Source organism: Oryctolagus cuniculus, chromosome 9 (genome assembly GCF_964237555.1).
Source record: "Oryctolagus cuniculus chromosome 9, mOryCun1.1, whole genome shotgun sequence".
Taxonomy (NCBI): Eukaryota; Metazoa; Chordata; class Mammalia; order Lagomorpha; family Leporidae; genus Oryctolagus; species Oryctolagus cuniculus.
This window is the reverse complement of record NC_091440.1, coordinates 70,429,270-70,445,690: the sequence shown is the minus strand read 5'-3', so window position 1 is coordinate 70,445,690 and position 16,421 is coordinate 70,429,270. Positions and strand designations below refer to the sequence as shown.

The 16,421-nt window shown below is 52.5% G+C and overlaps 1 protein-coding gene across 1 annotated transcript in view; it reads left to right on the top strand.

The window, feature by feature from the left end:
• C9H13orf42 (chromosome 9 C13orf42 homolog) overlaps positions 1 to 16,038 on the top strand; it is a 40,035-nt gene extending 23,997 nt beyond the window's left edge. The window contains exons 2-4 of the mRNA XM_051832228.2: positions 6,125 to 6,272; positions 14,672 to 14,912; positions 15,784 to 16,038. Of these exons, the coding sequence (XP_051688188.1) occupies positions 6,125 to 6,272; positions 14,672 to 14,912; positions 15,784 to 15,958 (564 nt within the window). The 3' untranslated portion in view covers positions 15,959 to 16,038. The remainder of the gene's footprint in view (positions 1 to 6,124; positions 6,273 to 14,671; positions 14,913 to 15,783) is intronic.
• The last annotated feature ends 383 nt before the right edge of the window (positions 16,039 to 16,421 follow it).

Genomic DNA, 16,421 nt, shown 5'->3' with positions numbered 1-16,421 from the left:
TTGGAAGTCTCATTCTTTCATGCTGCTTTGTATATCCGATTTCCTTACACAGATGCCTGCACATCTAGTGTAATAGCTCCTTCTTCTCTATGGAGTAGGTTTTGTCAGGAAAAAAATCTTTTTTTTTTTTGCTCAGAAGGAATAGGAAGCGTCAGTTGAGTAGCTGCTTTGGCTTTGGTTCTAGGTGAGCTCAGAAATATAACTTCTGAATGATTCCTTCAACTGGAAGCCATCTCAGCATTGTCTGTGAGTGCCACAGTTGTCTAGTCTCCAGCAGTCAATGGAAAGCAATCAATGGATTTTGAAGTGTATGTGGGTTTCCAAAGGTGGTGTCTTTGCTACCCGGAGAGTTGGGTGTCAATCACCCGAGGAGTTTTGATGACCGTAGCCACATCTTGGTTTAGTAGCACACATTGGGTTTTTTCCTCTTGTCCTGCCAGTCTCAGCTGTCCATGCTATAAGCCTCATGATGGGCTTGGGAATTGTACAGAACAGTGATGGGGCTTATAGCACTAACAGCTATGGCTCTGCAACTGTACAAAGCGTGTGCAATTTCTTCAGGTTCTGCTGAGTGTGTGTGATGAAGCGGGGGATTACAGCACTGACAGTCCTAGTCCTGCCACTGGGAGCTGTGAAGACGACCTGGCCCTGAACCCACGGGGTGAATTCAGGTTATGCTGGAAACTACACACTGGCAGGTGTGGACCTGGACAAGCAGAAAGCAAATATCTTCTTTCCTAGGCCCTTCAGGGTGAGTTCCAGCAACTCTGAGGAATAGAGGACCAGCAGTCACAGTCCCAAATCTGCCTGGCAAGAAGGGCACCCTGTCCAGGTCCCACAGGAACAGCAGAGTGTATGCTGGAGATTGTTCACCATGGGCCTGCAGCCATGCCATGAATACTGAGTTGTCCCCAGCTCCTACAGGACAAGTACAGTTGTTCCAGGGACTTGGAGCCAATAGCACCAGTCCCAGAGCTGCAGGACACAGTGGAGGCCATACCCAGGTCCCATATTTCACAAATGGTTTATGTGGGAGATTGTACCCTGGTAGGCATGGGTCTTGCGCAATGGAATGCAGATAGGGTCCTCCCCGGGTCCCATGAGGGGCAACTCAAGTGACTGTGGACTATAGTGTAGAGAAGCTGCACAACTGCCTCTCGGGGGGAACACCCCCCTGAAATTAGAGCCATGGCTTCAGTTTCTGCTCATGCCAAAACAGGCCGGGGAGGGGGTGGTGGGCACACCCACCCTAAAGGAATGTGGCAGTGGGAGCAGCAGGGGCTAATGCACAGGAATTGGTACCTGGAATATTTGGGGGGAATTTGTAAATTTGCAGGAGCATCTAAATGGGCCTGTCTCTGAAGATTTACAACACAGTTCTAATCCCTATGTTAGATACCAGACCGAATTCCTTTTCCCAAATCCTTAAGTTGATGTATAACTTTGCCTACGTGCCTGCTGTCTTGTAGACTTGCTGGTACCCTCTAAATAAAAGTGGGAGCACATAGCTATCCAGTGGCACACTCTTAGAATGGATGCTCCCATGTCCTGTCTCCCCATTTGAGAAACCCTATATCATAGCCCCAGCAGTCCCAGGCCCAGAGCTTCAGGACTCAGAGGGCATCTGACCCACATCCCACAGGTTGATCCCAAGTTATGCTGGGGATCGTGCAGCAGCCTGTGCAAGCCTGGATCAGTGAGATGCAGATAGGCCTTCTTCGGGCCCCTGAGATGTATAGAACAAACAGTCGCAGGCCCAGAGCGGTAGTGTGCAGTAGGGTCCTTACCCAGGTCCTTTGGGGTGAACTGAGGTGACTCAATGGAATATAGCTCCAACACTGATAGACACAGAGCTGGACTTGGAGGATAACTTACTCAGGTCCCACGTGGTGATACCACAGTATTCTGGAGCAGGTACAGATCTGGAGCAGAGGAATGTAAATAGGGCCTTCCCTGGCCCTACACAGGAGCGGAGCTGTCCCTGGGACTTATAGAACTGACAGTCACAGTCCCGGAGTGCAGAATGCAGAGGGTCCTTGCCCAGGTCTCAGAGGTAGAGTGCCATTTATGCTGCAGGTTGTGCACTGGGAGCTGCCACCTTAAGTGGAAGAGAGCATAGTCAGCCTTCAGGTCTCACCAGTGAGCACAAGTTACTTCAGGGATTACAGCACCCATAGCCACAGCCCCAGACCTGCAGAACACAGAAGAGACTGTCCCCACTCCCACTGGGCATGCAAAGATGATGCTGGGTTTTGGGTCCAGGCCATTCAGCACCCTGTACTAAGACATGCAGGAGGGGGCTCCCTCAGTTCTGGTCATCTCCGCGTGTATATTGGCTGTTGCTGGCACTGAGCACCAGGAAGCAGAGGGGAGCTTGTGAACCTGGCCTCCGAGATTGTGGCCAGCGCAGCTGCAGGATGCAAAGGGACCTGCTCTCCGCCCAGTCGGGTGCCCTGGCTCTGGCTTGGGGGTCTTCTGATAGCAACAGGGCTGCTTGCTGCCCCCTAAGACAGAATGCAATTTAGCAGTGGCTGTGCCATAGCAGCTAAGGTCTGGACTTTTGGATGTGGAAGGAGGCAATGTAGATTCCTTTTTTTTTTTTTCTTTTGAGCAGAATACTTGCTCAGACCCCAGTCAGCTTTCTAGACTGGATTTAAAGCCAGGGAGGGCTACAAGATGTTCCTGTAGTTAGGGGTGCTGGTCCACAGCGATGGGGAGGGTGGTGGAATTCTCTGCTTTCCTTTTCCCAGCAACATGCTAGCCCCTTGGTGGGGGAGCTGGGGTAGGAGCTGCAGCATGCTTTGTTCCTCTCTCTCTGCTGGCTTGTGGAGTCTGAACTGTTCACAGTTCCAGTCGCTTCTTGACTGGAGTTCTCCCCGTCAGTCTCCTGGAAACGTGGCCCTTCCTTTGTGGTTCTCATTCTTCTCTGTGGCAGAGCTGAGCTCAGGGCCTCTCTGCTCAGCTGTCTTGGATCAGTTCTAGATTCTTTAAAAACCCTGTATTGTGATATTCATTTCTCTCCGAGTTATTCCATGTCCTGAGCCCAAATTTGGCCACTTTAGAAATTGGCAACCCCCAACAGAGCATCTTCAACAGATCTTGTTCCTGTTTCCCCTGCTGTGAGCAGCTCATCACCTCCCTAAGGAATTGGAAAATCTCCTAATTGGGTGTTTAAAAACAGGAAACAGGAAATAAAAAAAAATTGTCCTTGCACCCTGCCTCTTTCGGGGATTGTTAAAAATCCATTGGCTGTCGCTCCCCCTCTTCGCGGAGGAACGACACTAAACCCTGCCTGGGCTTCATATCCGAGTCACGGCACCATTATGTCACTCCCCCTCTTCGTGGAGGAACGACACAGGACCCTGCGCTGTTCTTTCGTCTGCTCGGCCCTCCCCGGGCTTGCTGCTGGTTCTTCCCGGGTTGGCTACCGTCCCTTCCACCTCCGTGGAAGGGCGGTTCCCCCAGCCACATTCCCCACTTCCGCGGGGGAGTGGCACACCGCCAGCCGGCTCTCTCGGGGGCTGCACAGGTGTTCCTTCAGATAGATGTTCCCTTAGATGTTCCTGGTGCATGTTGTCTCTCTCCTCCTTTATAGTCCTCTTCCGCCAATCCCAACTCTGCTACCCACACGCCGAGTACACTGCTCTCCTCCAATCAGGAGCAGGTCCTACAGTTTATTGGTTGAACTGGAGGCAACTGTGTAGAAGCTGTTTCTCCCTTCTCAGCGCCATATTGTGGGAGAGCAGATGCATAGAATAAGTCTTAATTCCAGTAACAGTCTAGTCCGAGTTGCTCCCCACAGATCCCCCTTTCTTTTTATTTTTTGGCGTTGATACGCGCCTGTCTTCGGTGCCCCGCGGCACACACTCTGCTCTGCTTGCTAGAGTTGCCCACAGGTGCTTACAAGCCCTACCAATAAGGCAAACCGAATCCGGGTCTTCTCTTCACCATGCTGTGAGGAGGTTTTTAGGCGCTGATGCGTGCCTGTGTTCGGTGCCCTGCAGCGCATGCTCTGCTCTGCTAGAACTGCTTGCAGGTGCTTACAAGCCCTAGCAATCAGGCAAACCGAATCCAAGCCTTCTCATTGCCATACTGTGGGGAGACTTATTGATGTTGATTCGTGCCTATCTTCGGTGACCTGCAGCTCATACTCTGGTCGAGCTGCCTGCTGGTGCTTATCGCCTAATCAGGCAGACCAAATCCAAGCCTTCTCATTGTGGTATTGTGGGGAGACTTATTGATGTTAATTCGTGCCTGTCTTCGGTGACCTGCGGCGCATAAGCTGCTAGCCGCCCGCAGGTGCTCACCACCTCCCTAATCAGGCAGACCGAATCCAAGCTCTCTCATTGCCATGTTGAGGGGAGGCCTTATTTTTCTCTATTTCTCTACCTCCGGGCATTCCTATCTCTCCTATTTTACTTCTATCTGCCAGCATTCCTATTTCTCTCATTTTACTTCTAAACTTCTATTTCTCTTATCCCTGCGGCTTCCCGGCACCCGCCCCGAGGCTGCTTCTCGGCACCTCGCCGCCCCGCGGCGGCTTCCCGGCTTTGCGCCGCTTCAGCCCGCGCTTCTCTCATCTGCGTGGCTTCCCGGCGCCCGCCCTGTGGCGGGCTCCCGGCTCTGCGCGGCTCGGCTTCGCGCACACACTCCGCGGTCTCCACGCCCTTCGCGCCCGCACCACGGCCTCGCGCCAGCCCCGCGTTCCCTATCTATTCACGCCCCGTGCTCTCTCTGCACGCGGCGGCTTCCGCGAATCACACAGCGTAGCTCACGTTTCCACCACCACTGGCATTCAGTCCAAGTTCCCTGGACTAACCTGGCGAATTCCAACCTGGCAGCCCACATCTCTGCCTCAGGTTCCAGATTTTCGCCTTTTGCTCCCCTGGCTGACTTGAAGAATTCCAAGCTGGCTTACGTCTCCGCCTCGGCCTGCACTCGCGGCTTCATCCTCCCTAACATTTTTCTGTACCCGGTATGTTTCCCTAAGTTTTCTTCCAACAATATTCCTCCCTCATTTCTCCTGGCTTCTCCCCACAGTCCGTATCCGAGTCTAAGTTTCTTCTAGGTTTCACTTTCACTTTCAACCTGCAGTCCATATCTAAGTTTCTTCTTGCTTTCACTTTAAATCCTAACTTCTTTCCCACAGTCCGTATCCGAGTCCAAGCCTCCTCCAGGTTTCACTTTCGCTTTCAATCTCCTAGCTTCCCCGCCATAGTCCGCATCCAAGTCTATGAAAGCTTTCACTTTCGCTTTCAATCCTAACTTCTTTCCCACAGTCCATACCCGAGTCTATGCCTAGGCTTTCGATAGCTTCTTCTGGCACTTTTTCCGTCCGGCTTTCCCCTAGGCTCTTTGCTAGTCTCTCTCTCCAGTATTTTCCCACTTCTTCCCGTTTCTTCCCTCCTAGGTTTCCTATCCGAGTCACGGCACCATTATGTCGCTCCCCGTCTTCATGGAGGAACGACACAGGACCCTGCGCTGTTCTTTTGTCTGCTTGGCCCTCCCCGGGTTTGCTGCTGGTTCTTCCCGGGTTGGCTACCGACCCTTCCACCTCCGTGGAAGGGCGGTTCCCCCTAGCCACTTTCCCCACTTCCGCGGGGGAGCGGCACACCGCCGGCCGGCTCTCTCGGGGGCTGCACAGGTGTTCCTTCAGATAGATGTTCCCTTAGATGTTCCTGGTGCATGTTGTCTCTCTCCTCCTTTATAGTCCTCTTCCACCAATCCCAACTCAGCTGCCCACACGCCGAGTACGCTGCTCTCCTCCAATCAGGAGCAGGATTAGCTCCTGGAGGTCATCACTCAAGTTGGCAAGAGGCAGCTGCGTAGAAACTGTTTTCTCCTCTCCCAGCGCCATATTGTGGGAGAGCAGATGCATAGAACAAGTCTTAATTCCAGTAACTTAGTCTAGTCCAGGTTGCTCCCCACAATTGGCTGACAACAATTGTGGCTCTGGAGACTCTACACTCCTTCCTCAGTACATTTAGTCCAATGCACCTGTGAAACCACACACATTTCTAGCTCTGTTTGCACTGAGTTTTAGCAACACTTCATCCCGTTCAGCATCTCTGGTACACAGACCCTGACTCCAGCCACCCTCTCTGCTCTCTTGTTCCTCTTGCAGAAAGCGCCGTCAAAGAAATATGCACAGTTCAGTGCTGATGTGGCAGAGGCCATTGCCTTCTTTGACTCCATCATTGCAGAGCTGGATACAGAGAGACGGCCCCGGGCTGCTGAGGCTGAGCCCCCAAACGAAGATGTGGACTTCGATGGTGAGTGCTTTGATGGTGAGGCATTGTGAACACGTGGCTGAAGGTGGTGGGCTGTGAGTGGACTTCAAGAATCCCACTGTTACCAGAAAGTGTGTCCAGGTTCTTAATGCAGCTACAGGAAAAAAATTTCTAGATGTGTCAAGGTCGAATTGAGCCAGCCAAGTTTGTTGTAAGCAGAAGTACACTCTTTTTTTTTTTTTTTTTTTTTTTTTTGGACAGGCAGAGTGGACAGTGAGAGAGACAGAGGGAAAGGTCTTCCTTTTACCGTTGGTTCACCCTCCAATGGCCACCGTGGCCGGTGCCCTGCGGCCGGCGCACCACGCTGATCTGATGGCAGGAGCCAGGTGCTTATCCTGGTCTCCCATGGGGTGCAGGGCCCAAGGACTTGGGCCATCCTCCACTGCACTCCCTGGCCACAGCAGAGAGCTGGCCTGGAAGAGGGGCAACTGGGACAGAATCCGGCGCCCCGACCGGGACTAGAACCTGGTGTGCCAGCACCACAAGGCGGAGAATTAGCCTAGTGAGCCGCGGCACCGGCAAAAGTACACTCTTCAGAGAGGGAGAACAGGCAGGCTCACAGGGTGGAGAGCATCTGCCCATGGGGTCTGGAGAAGTTTCTCTTTCATTTCCATCCTGTAATGATGGGGTGGGAATATTCAGGAGATCAGGAGAAGTGTTCTAGGGACAAGGCTGGGTTTCCTGGAATGGGAGTACCACCTATTTTCTTTCCTAGTAAGGTCCTTTTGGATCTGTCCTGGCCATTTTGGAGGTGGGTCTTGACCCCAATGACAATGTTCTTTTTTTGTTGTTGTTGTTTGTTTATTTGAAAGGCAGAGTTACAGAGAGAGGTGGAGACAGAGAGAGGTCTTCCATCCACTGGTTCACTCCCCAGATGGCCGCAATGGCCAGAGCTGTGCCAATCTGAAGCCTGGAGCCAGGAGCTTCTTCTGGGTCTCCCATGTTGGTACAGGGGCACAAGGACTTGGGCCATCTTCTACTGCTTTCCCAGGCCATAGCAGAGAGCTGGATTGGAAGAGGAGCAGCCAGGACTAGAACCATATGGGATGCTGGCGCTTCAGTCCAGGGCATTAACCCACTGCGCCACAGTGCAGACCCCCAGTGTTCTTGATAGTCAAGGTGACAGTATGGCTGACAATATGACTGCCTTTTCTGGGATATTTGCCAACCTTGTTTTTGAGTATTGTGACAGTGAAAGTCTTTGGGACCTCCCAGGATGTCTGGGCTGCTCTCCTATGTAGCTGTCTACCTACTCTCACATTTCCCCTCAAGGAATCTGGACCCTTAATTCTTATCAGGGGTAACTTATTCAGGCTGAGAAGGGATGTAGACCCTTCCTGTCCCAGGAGTTCAGATTTCCTTGCTGTCTGTCCGTTCAAGAGTCACTTATGTGGAAGGGTTGGATTTGAGGAAAGGATAGAAGACCTAGGAAGTTTGGTCAAACAGTCCCCGGGGCAAATGTGTGTCACCAGTAGACTACTCATAGAGTCACTGGTGGTGCCCGGCCAGGCAGAGTGAGGATCTGCGGAAGCCTGGAAGAGACAAATGTAACAAACATGTTAAAAAGACAGGGACTGAAGAAGAGAAAGAGAATGACAATGGACCCAACAGTGGCAGTAGCCAGGAAAGGTTTGGAAACCAGTCTGGAGAAGACTGGATTAATCCCTGCTGCCTGCATTACACTTGTGTAACCATTCAGTCTCCTTGAAAATGGCTTGAATATTTATTTCAACTTGACCTGAGTTGTTAACCAAGTGCAATAATAACTGCACAAATATCTCCTTGTTCAGCTAATAAAAGATCTAGAGCCCTTTTAATCAAGCAGTCTTTGTATCACTAAGAAGGGTGACTTCTGGAGCAAGGTACCCCAGAGTGCAATTGCCCATTAAGCAGGCATTGTCTTTACTTGGGTAAGCAAGAGCCAATTCAGAGAAGGGGGTTGGTGACGTCAGAAGAAACCCTTTGGGGCTTCCAAGGATCCAAGTGTAGCCAGAGGAGTGCAAGAGTGGTTGGCAGAGACCTGTGATAGCTGGGAAAGGTGCCTGAAAGAAATTGGGGCAGTCACTGTTAATGGGTCCTAATTCGGGGAAGGGGGGTATCGCTTGCTGGTCTGGACAGTAGGACTTGAAATGAAGGCAATTTTCCCTAGAAGGCCTGTCCTAATTTCCATCCCCTGAAGATTTTCCATTGACATTCCTGGGGCTGCAAAATCTGGCAGTCCGCTGTCCTCCACAATCTAACCGAAATCACCTGATTTTGGCCCATGACTGCTCCCTGGTAGGATGGTGTGGTGCCTGGTTGCAGACATCCACCTGGGGTAGCAATGCTGCCTCTTTTGCCACCCTATCAGCAAAATGGTTTCCTTTGATGATGTCTAAGACCCATCTTCGGTGTCCCTGGCAATGTGCTAGAGTAGTCTTGCAGGGTTCCTGGAGGACTTACAAGAGAAGTAGAATCCCTGAGCCATGTTGTATGGAGGAGTCTTTGGCATCCGGTAGTCCCCTGCCTTTCCACGTGGCCGCATGGCCGTGTGAAACCATGAAAGCCTATTGGGGGTCAGTATAAACAGTGAACCTTTTTCCTTTGCCAAAAAAGAAGCTTGGATTAAAGCAATTAATTCAGCCTTTTGTACTGAAGGCTTAGGGGGCAAGAGTTGAGCCTTGAATACCTGTTGGAAACTCATGGTTGAGTATCCAGCTCTCCTGATACCTTTTTTTTTTTTTTGACAGGCAGAGTTAGACAGTGAGAGAGAGAGAGAGAGAGAGAAAGGTCTTCCTTTTCTGTTGGTTCACCCCCCCCCCACACACACACACAATGGCCACTATGGCCAGCACGCTGCACCGATCTGAAGCCAGGAGCCAGGTGCTTCCTCCTGGTCTCCCAAGCAGGTGCAGGGCCCAAGCACTTGGGCCATCCTCCACTGCACTCCCTGGCCACAGCAGAGAGCTGGCCTGGAAGAGGAGCAATCGGGACAGAATCCGGCGCCCCACCTGGGACTAGAACCCAGTGTGCCGGCGCTGCAGGTGGAGGATTAGCCTAGTGAGCTGTGGCGCCGGCCTCCTGATACCTTCTATGGTAAAACCATTACCAAAAGCAATCTGGGCTTTCTCAGGGTTTCCAAGGGTGGCATCCTTTCAATCTGATCTGCTGCCTAAACCTGTTCTACTACATCAGCGCAAGAGGGAATCAATTAATTACCCTCTAGAGTCGGTAGGAGGGTTGCTGGATTTAGGATTTGGGAGGCCTTTAAGGTAACTTCCAGGGAGTCTGGGAGGAGTAGTTGATGTTTGCAAAGACATCCTCTCATCAGCCATTGGTGACCCCTTGAGGTGTTTGGACCTCCATAGGTTGCCCTAGAGTAAGCCTAGAAGCTGCTTCTACCAGCAGTGACAGAATCCAATTATTTATTTATTTTATTTATTTTTATTTATTTATTTATTTATTTTATTTTTGACAGGCAGAGTGGACAGTGAGAGAGAGAGACAGAGAGAGAAAGGTCTTCCTTTGCCGTTGGTTCACCCTCCAATGGCCGCCGCTGCAGCCGGCGCACCGCGCTGATCCGATGGCAGGAGCCAGGATCCAGGTGCTTTTCCTGGTCTCCCATGGGGTGCAGGGCCCAAGCACCTGGGCCATCCTCCACTGCACTCCCTGGCCACAGCAGAGAGCTGGCCTGGAAGAGGGGCAACCGGGACAGAATCTGGCGCCCCAACCGGGACTAGAACCCGGTGTGCCGGCGCCGCAAGGTGGAGGATTAGCCTATTGAGCCACGGCGCCGGCTAGAATCCAATTATTTAGAAGAATGGGCCAGAGGTCGGGAAAGCTCCCTTAGTTTTTGGGTCGGTACCCTGAGAACAACTCATCTTTTAGCCACAAAAAGGGCGAAGGGCATTTCTAGGTTAGGAAGGCCTAGTGCCAAGCCTGTGGTCAGAGCAAGTGTCTGAGCGAGAGTGGTATAAGTGTCTGCAACAGTGGAGTGAAGGGAAACGACAACCTCATTTATGGCCCTAAGATCTCCAACTAAGGCAGATTCTTCAGTGGGTTTTGCTGGCAGAATAGGAGCACTGCAGGGGGAGTGACGTGGGACCTGAATCTCATAAGCAAGGAATTTTCAGTTATGCATTGAAGCCCCACGTGGCCTTAGGTTTTGATGGAGACTGGTGTCACTGGGGGAGGCTAGTGGCCTTTTTAAAGAGGATCTTGATGGGTGGCATAGGTGACCTCACCCAGAAATGTCTAGGTCTCAGACCCGAGGGTTCGCTTTATATTCAACCTCGACAGGGAGGTTTCTTTTTAAAGATTTATTCTTATTTATTTGAAAGGCAGAGTTACAGTGAGGTAGAGCAGAGAGAGAGAGAGAGAGAGAGAGAGAGAGAGAGGTCTTCCATCCACTGGTTCACTCCCCAGATGGCCACAATGGCTGGAGCTGCGCCAATCTGAAGCCAGGAGCTTTTTCCAGGTCTCCCATGCGGGTGCAGGGGCCCAAGGATGTGGGTCATTTTCTACTGCTTTCCCAGGCCATAGCAGGGAGCTGGATAGGAAGTGGAGCAGCTGGGACTCAAACCAGCACTCATGTGGGATGCCGGTACTGCAAGCGGCAGCTTTACCTGCTATGCCACAGCACCGGCCCTGACAGAGAGGTTTCTAAGGCCAGGGCTTGACTCTGATTCCATTAATATCCTGGCTTAAGGGCTGGTCTGCAGAGCTACTCACTATGACCAAAGAACAGCGTGAGTCTCTTCCAAGCAATGGTGTCAGACATTCTGGCATCACCAGAAACTGGTGAGAGACCAGAATGTCCTCTCTCTGACATGCTAGAAGCCAGCTGAAACACTGGGCACTAGGCTCACTGTCCACTCCCGCAGCAGTGGGAAATCACAACAAAGAGGCTGTATGTCAGCTAGGACACCAACAGTCCTGCCTGTGACAGCCAAGGTCAGCCAGGGCTCCAGGCGTGTGACGGGAACTGCCTGATTCCAGGGCCCCTTTAGGCCTCAGCCAGGAACACACAGGAATGGGGAGGAGAGGGCTCCTCTCCCTTTGGTGTTGAGAGCAGTCCCGTTTCCAGGGTCCCTCCTGTTAGCAATGGGGGCAAGGGTCAGGCAGCCCTCTCACACAGGGATGTACTTGGCACCAATGTCCTGGCTTCCCACAGCTGAATCTCCCTGGGTTTTCTTAGCCACGTTGGGATGCTTTTCAGGTTGGCCCTGGGGTCTCAAGGCGCTGGTGGCAGCCACTGCTACCATGTGAGCCGTTGCTTAGACTGATGCTTCCCATGCTGGAGCCCCTGGTCCTCCTAGCTCTGTCCCTCACTAAGTACCCCCGAGGCGGTACCTAACATCGGCTCATGGGAGGAAGGGTCCGATGGCTAACTTTTGAGACTTTCTCTGAACGTCTGACTCTTCCTGATGACATGGGTACTGAGGAAGACCTGTGCCTCAGGGGTGCTGCAGTCAGTGTTAGTGTGGCTCCTTAAGGCCTCTGCCACTCAGCCCTGGAAGAGGGCTGTGCTTTCCTGCTCATGCTGGGTTACTTCCCGCAGGGGCAAAGCCTGTCTACATCTGGATGGCAAGAGGCTTGAGTAGGAGTGACCCCAGCTGGACTGTGCCAGGTTCCAGGGGGGAGGCAGCATGCTGGTAGGAGAGGCAAGAGAATCAGGAAGGCTCGTCGCTGCGTTGGCAGTGCTGACAGTGGAGCAGGTGGGAGCTGAGGGGCTTAAATCCTGGGAGGTGGAGGTGCTATTGGAGGTGGGTTGCAACAGCATCCGTAGTGCTAATGACAGCTAAGGTGATGACATGGCTGATGGCGCGGTGGCCTTTTCTGGGTCACAGACATGGGAAGTCCTTGGGACTTTCAGGGCCATCTGGGCTCCTCTCGTGGCTAGCTGTCTGCTTACTCTCATACCGCCTCACTGGCTCAAGGAAGCACCTGTTCCTGCCACCCAGAAATTGGCCTCTGGGCTCCGTCCCTTTGGGGAACCCTTGCGTTAGCCATCCCTGCTGCCACCTCTGCAGCTCCAACAGCTGGGCCGAGTTTGGACAAAAGCTCTTTCCCTGTGGTGCGCTGACTACAGCAGAGGCAGGGCGGAACTTTCTAAGACTATGAGGGAAAGCAATAGTGAAATGTAAAGAAAGGGAATGGGTGGCGAGTGTTGTTTACAGCATTAAAACGGACTTCCAGTTTTGCAAGGTGGAAAAGTTCTGGAGATTGTCTGCACCCCAGTGTGACGCCACTTGGCACTGCCAACCTGCACACTTAATAAGGGGTTAAGATGATAACTTTCGGCCGGTGCCGTGGCTCAGTAGGCTAATCCTCTGCCTGCGGCAACAGCACACTGGGTCCCAGTCAGGGCACCGGATTCTGTCCTGGTTGCCCCTCTTCTAGGCCAGCTCTCTGCTGTGGCCCAGGAGTGCAGTGGAGGATGGCCCAAGTCCTTGGGCCCTGCACCTGCATGGGAGACCAGGAGAAGCACCTGGCTCCTGGCTTCAGATCAGCGCGGTGCACCGGCCGCAGCGGCCATTGGAGGGTGAACCAACGAAAAGAAGACCTTTCTCTCTGTCTCTCTCTCTCACTGTCCACTCTGCCTGTCAAAAAAAAAAAAATGATAACTTTTATGTTGTGTGCATGCCATTGCCATTTTAAAAAGAGTAAGAGATAAGACAAACTGAATTTGAAAACCCTGCTTCTGACCCTCCCTAAGCTAGGCAGTGGGTGGTCTGAAGAATAGGTGAGGTCCAGGTGCCTGCCCAGGCCCAGCCTAATCCCTGGAGAGGAAGGAGCCTGAGGACCAAGCCGTGCCTCGCTCCTTACCAAGGCCTGCACTGGGTCTGTCCTGCAGGAGAGCAAAGAATTCAGACCTGTTCGTGAGGTGAGCCCATGTTTAAATTTCTACATTCAGTCATTCACTTCTTTCATCTTCGACTTGTCCCCTAGGGTGCCATTTAATGATGACTTTATTCAGGAGGTTATTAGCTCCTGGCCACTGAAATAGCAGCTTCTGGTATCAGTGTGCTTGTACCTTATTCTTGTTATTCTGGCTTCGGACAGATGTGTAACTGGGAGATCTGGGTTCCCAAATTGGGTTCTGTGCAATCTCATGGTCATTCTCCCTCGTAACTGCTACTCTGTCCCCCACATTACACAGCCCCTGCAGCCCTCTCCCTGGGAGTCGGGCCTGGGACATCCAGGATATTGGTAAAGGAAGACCAAGTCCACTGAGGACACAAGTGTCATTTTCACAGTCATAATTTTTTAAAATGTTTTTTTCTTTTTTTTTTTACTTTTATTTCACACGTATACATTTCCAAAATACAGCTTATGGATTACAGTGGCTTTCCTCCCCCCCCCCATAACACATCCCTCCCACCTGCAACCCTCCCATCTCCCGCTCCCTCTCCCATTCCATTCACATCAGGATTATAAAATGTTTTTCATTTGAGAGGAACACACACACACTTACACACACACAGCGAGCGCATGCACTGGTTCACTCCCCAAATGCCTGCAGTGGATTTGTACATGCGTGGAGCAGGCAGAGTCAAAGCTGGGAGCTGGGACCTCAATCCAAGTCTCCTAGCTGGGAGATAAGGACCCAAATACTTGAGCCTGCTGCCTCCAAGAGTCTCCACTGGCGGGAAACGGAAGTCAGGAATCAAATGCGGGCACTCCAGCGTAGGACACGGCTCTCTTAGCCAGTGAGTGTCTTAACTGTAGGTGGAACACTTGTGCAGTAAGGAATTTTCAGTGAAATGTCGTGGAATGGCCAGTTTTCTCTGGTCGCAACAGTAATATGAAAGTACTTGAGAAAGCGCACGGAAAGTGGAATTCAAGGATAAGTCTGTTTTGGTGCCAACAATTTTTGAACTCCATGCCTGGCTATTTTGTGATATTCGTTTTCCATGAACTTTTTGAAGACCCCTCATAAATGTTCATTGTAAGTCACATCAAAATAAAAAGAAGAAAGTGAAAACTAGGACCCATGATACTGCCTCCCGAGATAAACATCACTGTTATCCCTTGGGTGCGTGTCCTTCGGAAATCTTTTCAACACACACACACACACACACACACTTTTATTTTTATTCTTTTAAATAAAGAGGTTCTCTTTCACCTAACAATTTACAACATGCCCTGAGCATCTTTTCAAGCCAGTAACTATAGATCCATGTCCCACTTTTCATTGACATAATATTCCATAGTATCCCTGCACCCTAACTTCAGAGTCAAATCTCCTTGGCTTGGCCATCCAAGACTTGCTAAGAGTCAGGAACCGGGTCGTCTCTCCCTACCTGCTGCGAGTTCTCAGTCCAACCCACCGTCTCCTTTGCCTATGCTCCTCCCCATGGTGCGTGCTCCCATCCGGGTCACCTGCTTCTCTCTTGCAGTGGCCACCAGCTCCCGGGAGCACAGCTTACATTCCAACTGGATCCTGCGTGCGCCTCGCAGGCACTCCGAGGACGTAGCTGTGCGTTCCGGGTACTGCACGGATGGCCAGCGGCGCAGGAGTGCTGAGCGTAGGACCATTGGCACTCAGAGGAGACTGGAAAGGCACCCTATTTACTTGCCCAAGGCTGTGGAAGGGGCGTTCAGCACCTTGAAGTTCAAGCCCAAGGCCTGCACCAAAGAGTAAGTGCTTGGGCTAAGTAGCAAAGGCGGGATGTCCTGTGCTCTCCAGACCCCTGGGGTGGTCCCGGAGGTGCATGGAGCCCCCATCCTGCGTGCCACAAATCTTTCTCTCTTTTTTCTAATTATTGCCAGTCTGTGCTCTAGTCTGGCTCATTGCTGTGGTCTGCGTGGACTCGCTGCAGCTCTGCATCTGTCTCCCTGTCTCTGGCCCACCTGGCTCTCATGCCAGCTGCTTTCTGCACCCCCACCCCCGCCCAGTGCCAATGTCACATTGTGTGCTGCAGATCTCTGATGAAGGTTTGGAGCGAAGCACCCGAGAAGGCACCAACAGCAAAGTAACCGAGAAGCGTTGGCTGCTGCTGGCCCTCCTTGGGCCGTCTCGCCTCCACCTGCTATGGCCTCTCTCCCTCCAGGCCCTCCCCTTCCGAGACTCGGCACCGTCAGTAACCCCCAGTGCCAGTCACTTACTCATGCAGAACAGTGAGTTCTCTCCTGGCAAGGTGGAGGTGGGCCGTGCTGCCAGGGCCTGGCCTGTCCAGCAGATGGGCCCCTCTGGACTCATCCTGCTGTGTTCAACCCAGATGGATTCAGGGGGTTTCTGGATAGCATTTTGCTCCTATAACAATAGACCCTAGAGTAGACACATTAAAGCCACTACCCAGCCTCCAGCATGCATGCCCTTGAGTACCAGGCTGAGGTCCACCTGCTGCCCATCTATAGCCCCACAATGACCTTGCCTGGCCCTCCGCAAGGCCCAGGACCAGGACAGCAAGCCCATGGTCTCTTCTGGAATGCTGCTAAGCCGAGTCTCCTTCTCCTCTGTGGCCGGCCAAGCTGAACTGAAACCCTGTGCTGCCTTCCTCCCTTCCAGCCTGGGGAGCTCCAGATGGATCCTGTTCAATCTCTCGCGAGAAGACATGGAGTGGGACGCAGAGCTGTTTGCCCTGGAGCCCACGGCATCGCCGGGAAATGACCACCAGGAGACAGAGAACCCCAGGGGAGAGTGGCTGCTCCGAGAAAGACTCTGGGAGCGGACAGTACCCTGACTGCCTCTGGGCCTCTTGACCTGTCACAGCCAGAGTCCCCGGGGTGGGGGGTGGGGGGGTCAGCTCTCCAACCAGCCTGTGGACAGTAGGAATTGGACCACAGTCAAACCCCTTGCTGTGGGTGCCCCATTAGTGCCAAACAGACCTGCAGCTGCACCGTGGACAGCCTAAGGACACTCTGGGAGCCTGGGCTGCCCTGTGCAGGGGGGCGGGTGAGCAGGATTCACAGCCTGGCCAGCATCCCAGGGCCGGAGGAGTGGATGCTCGCTCCCCTGGCCTTGTCCCCCACCCCCCACCACTGCCTGCCCCTCATGCCCCACGTGTCTGTCCAAGTGGCTGCTCACATCCTGCCCACACCAGAAATGAACTTGAATGCACCCAGGGGTCCAAAGTTTCCAAAGAGTGGCTCCTCTCTCCACGGGGCTCAGGGTACCCACTCTGGGTAGGTACTGAATGTAGTGGA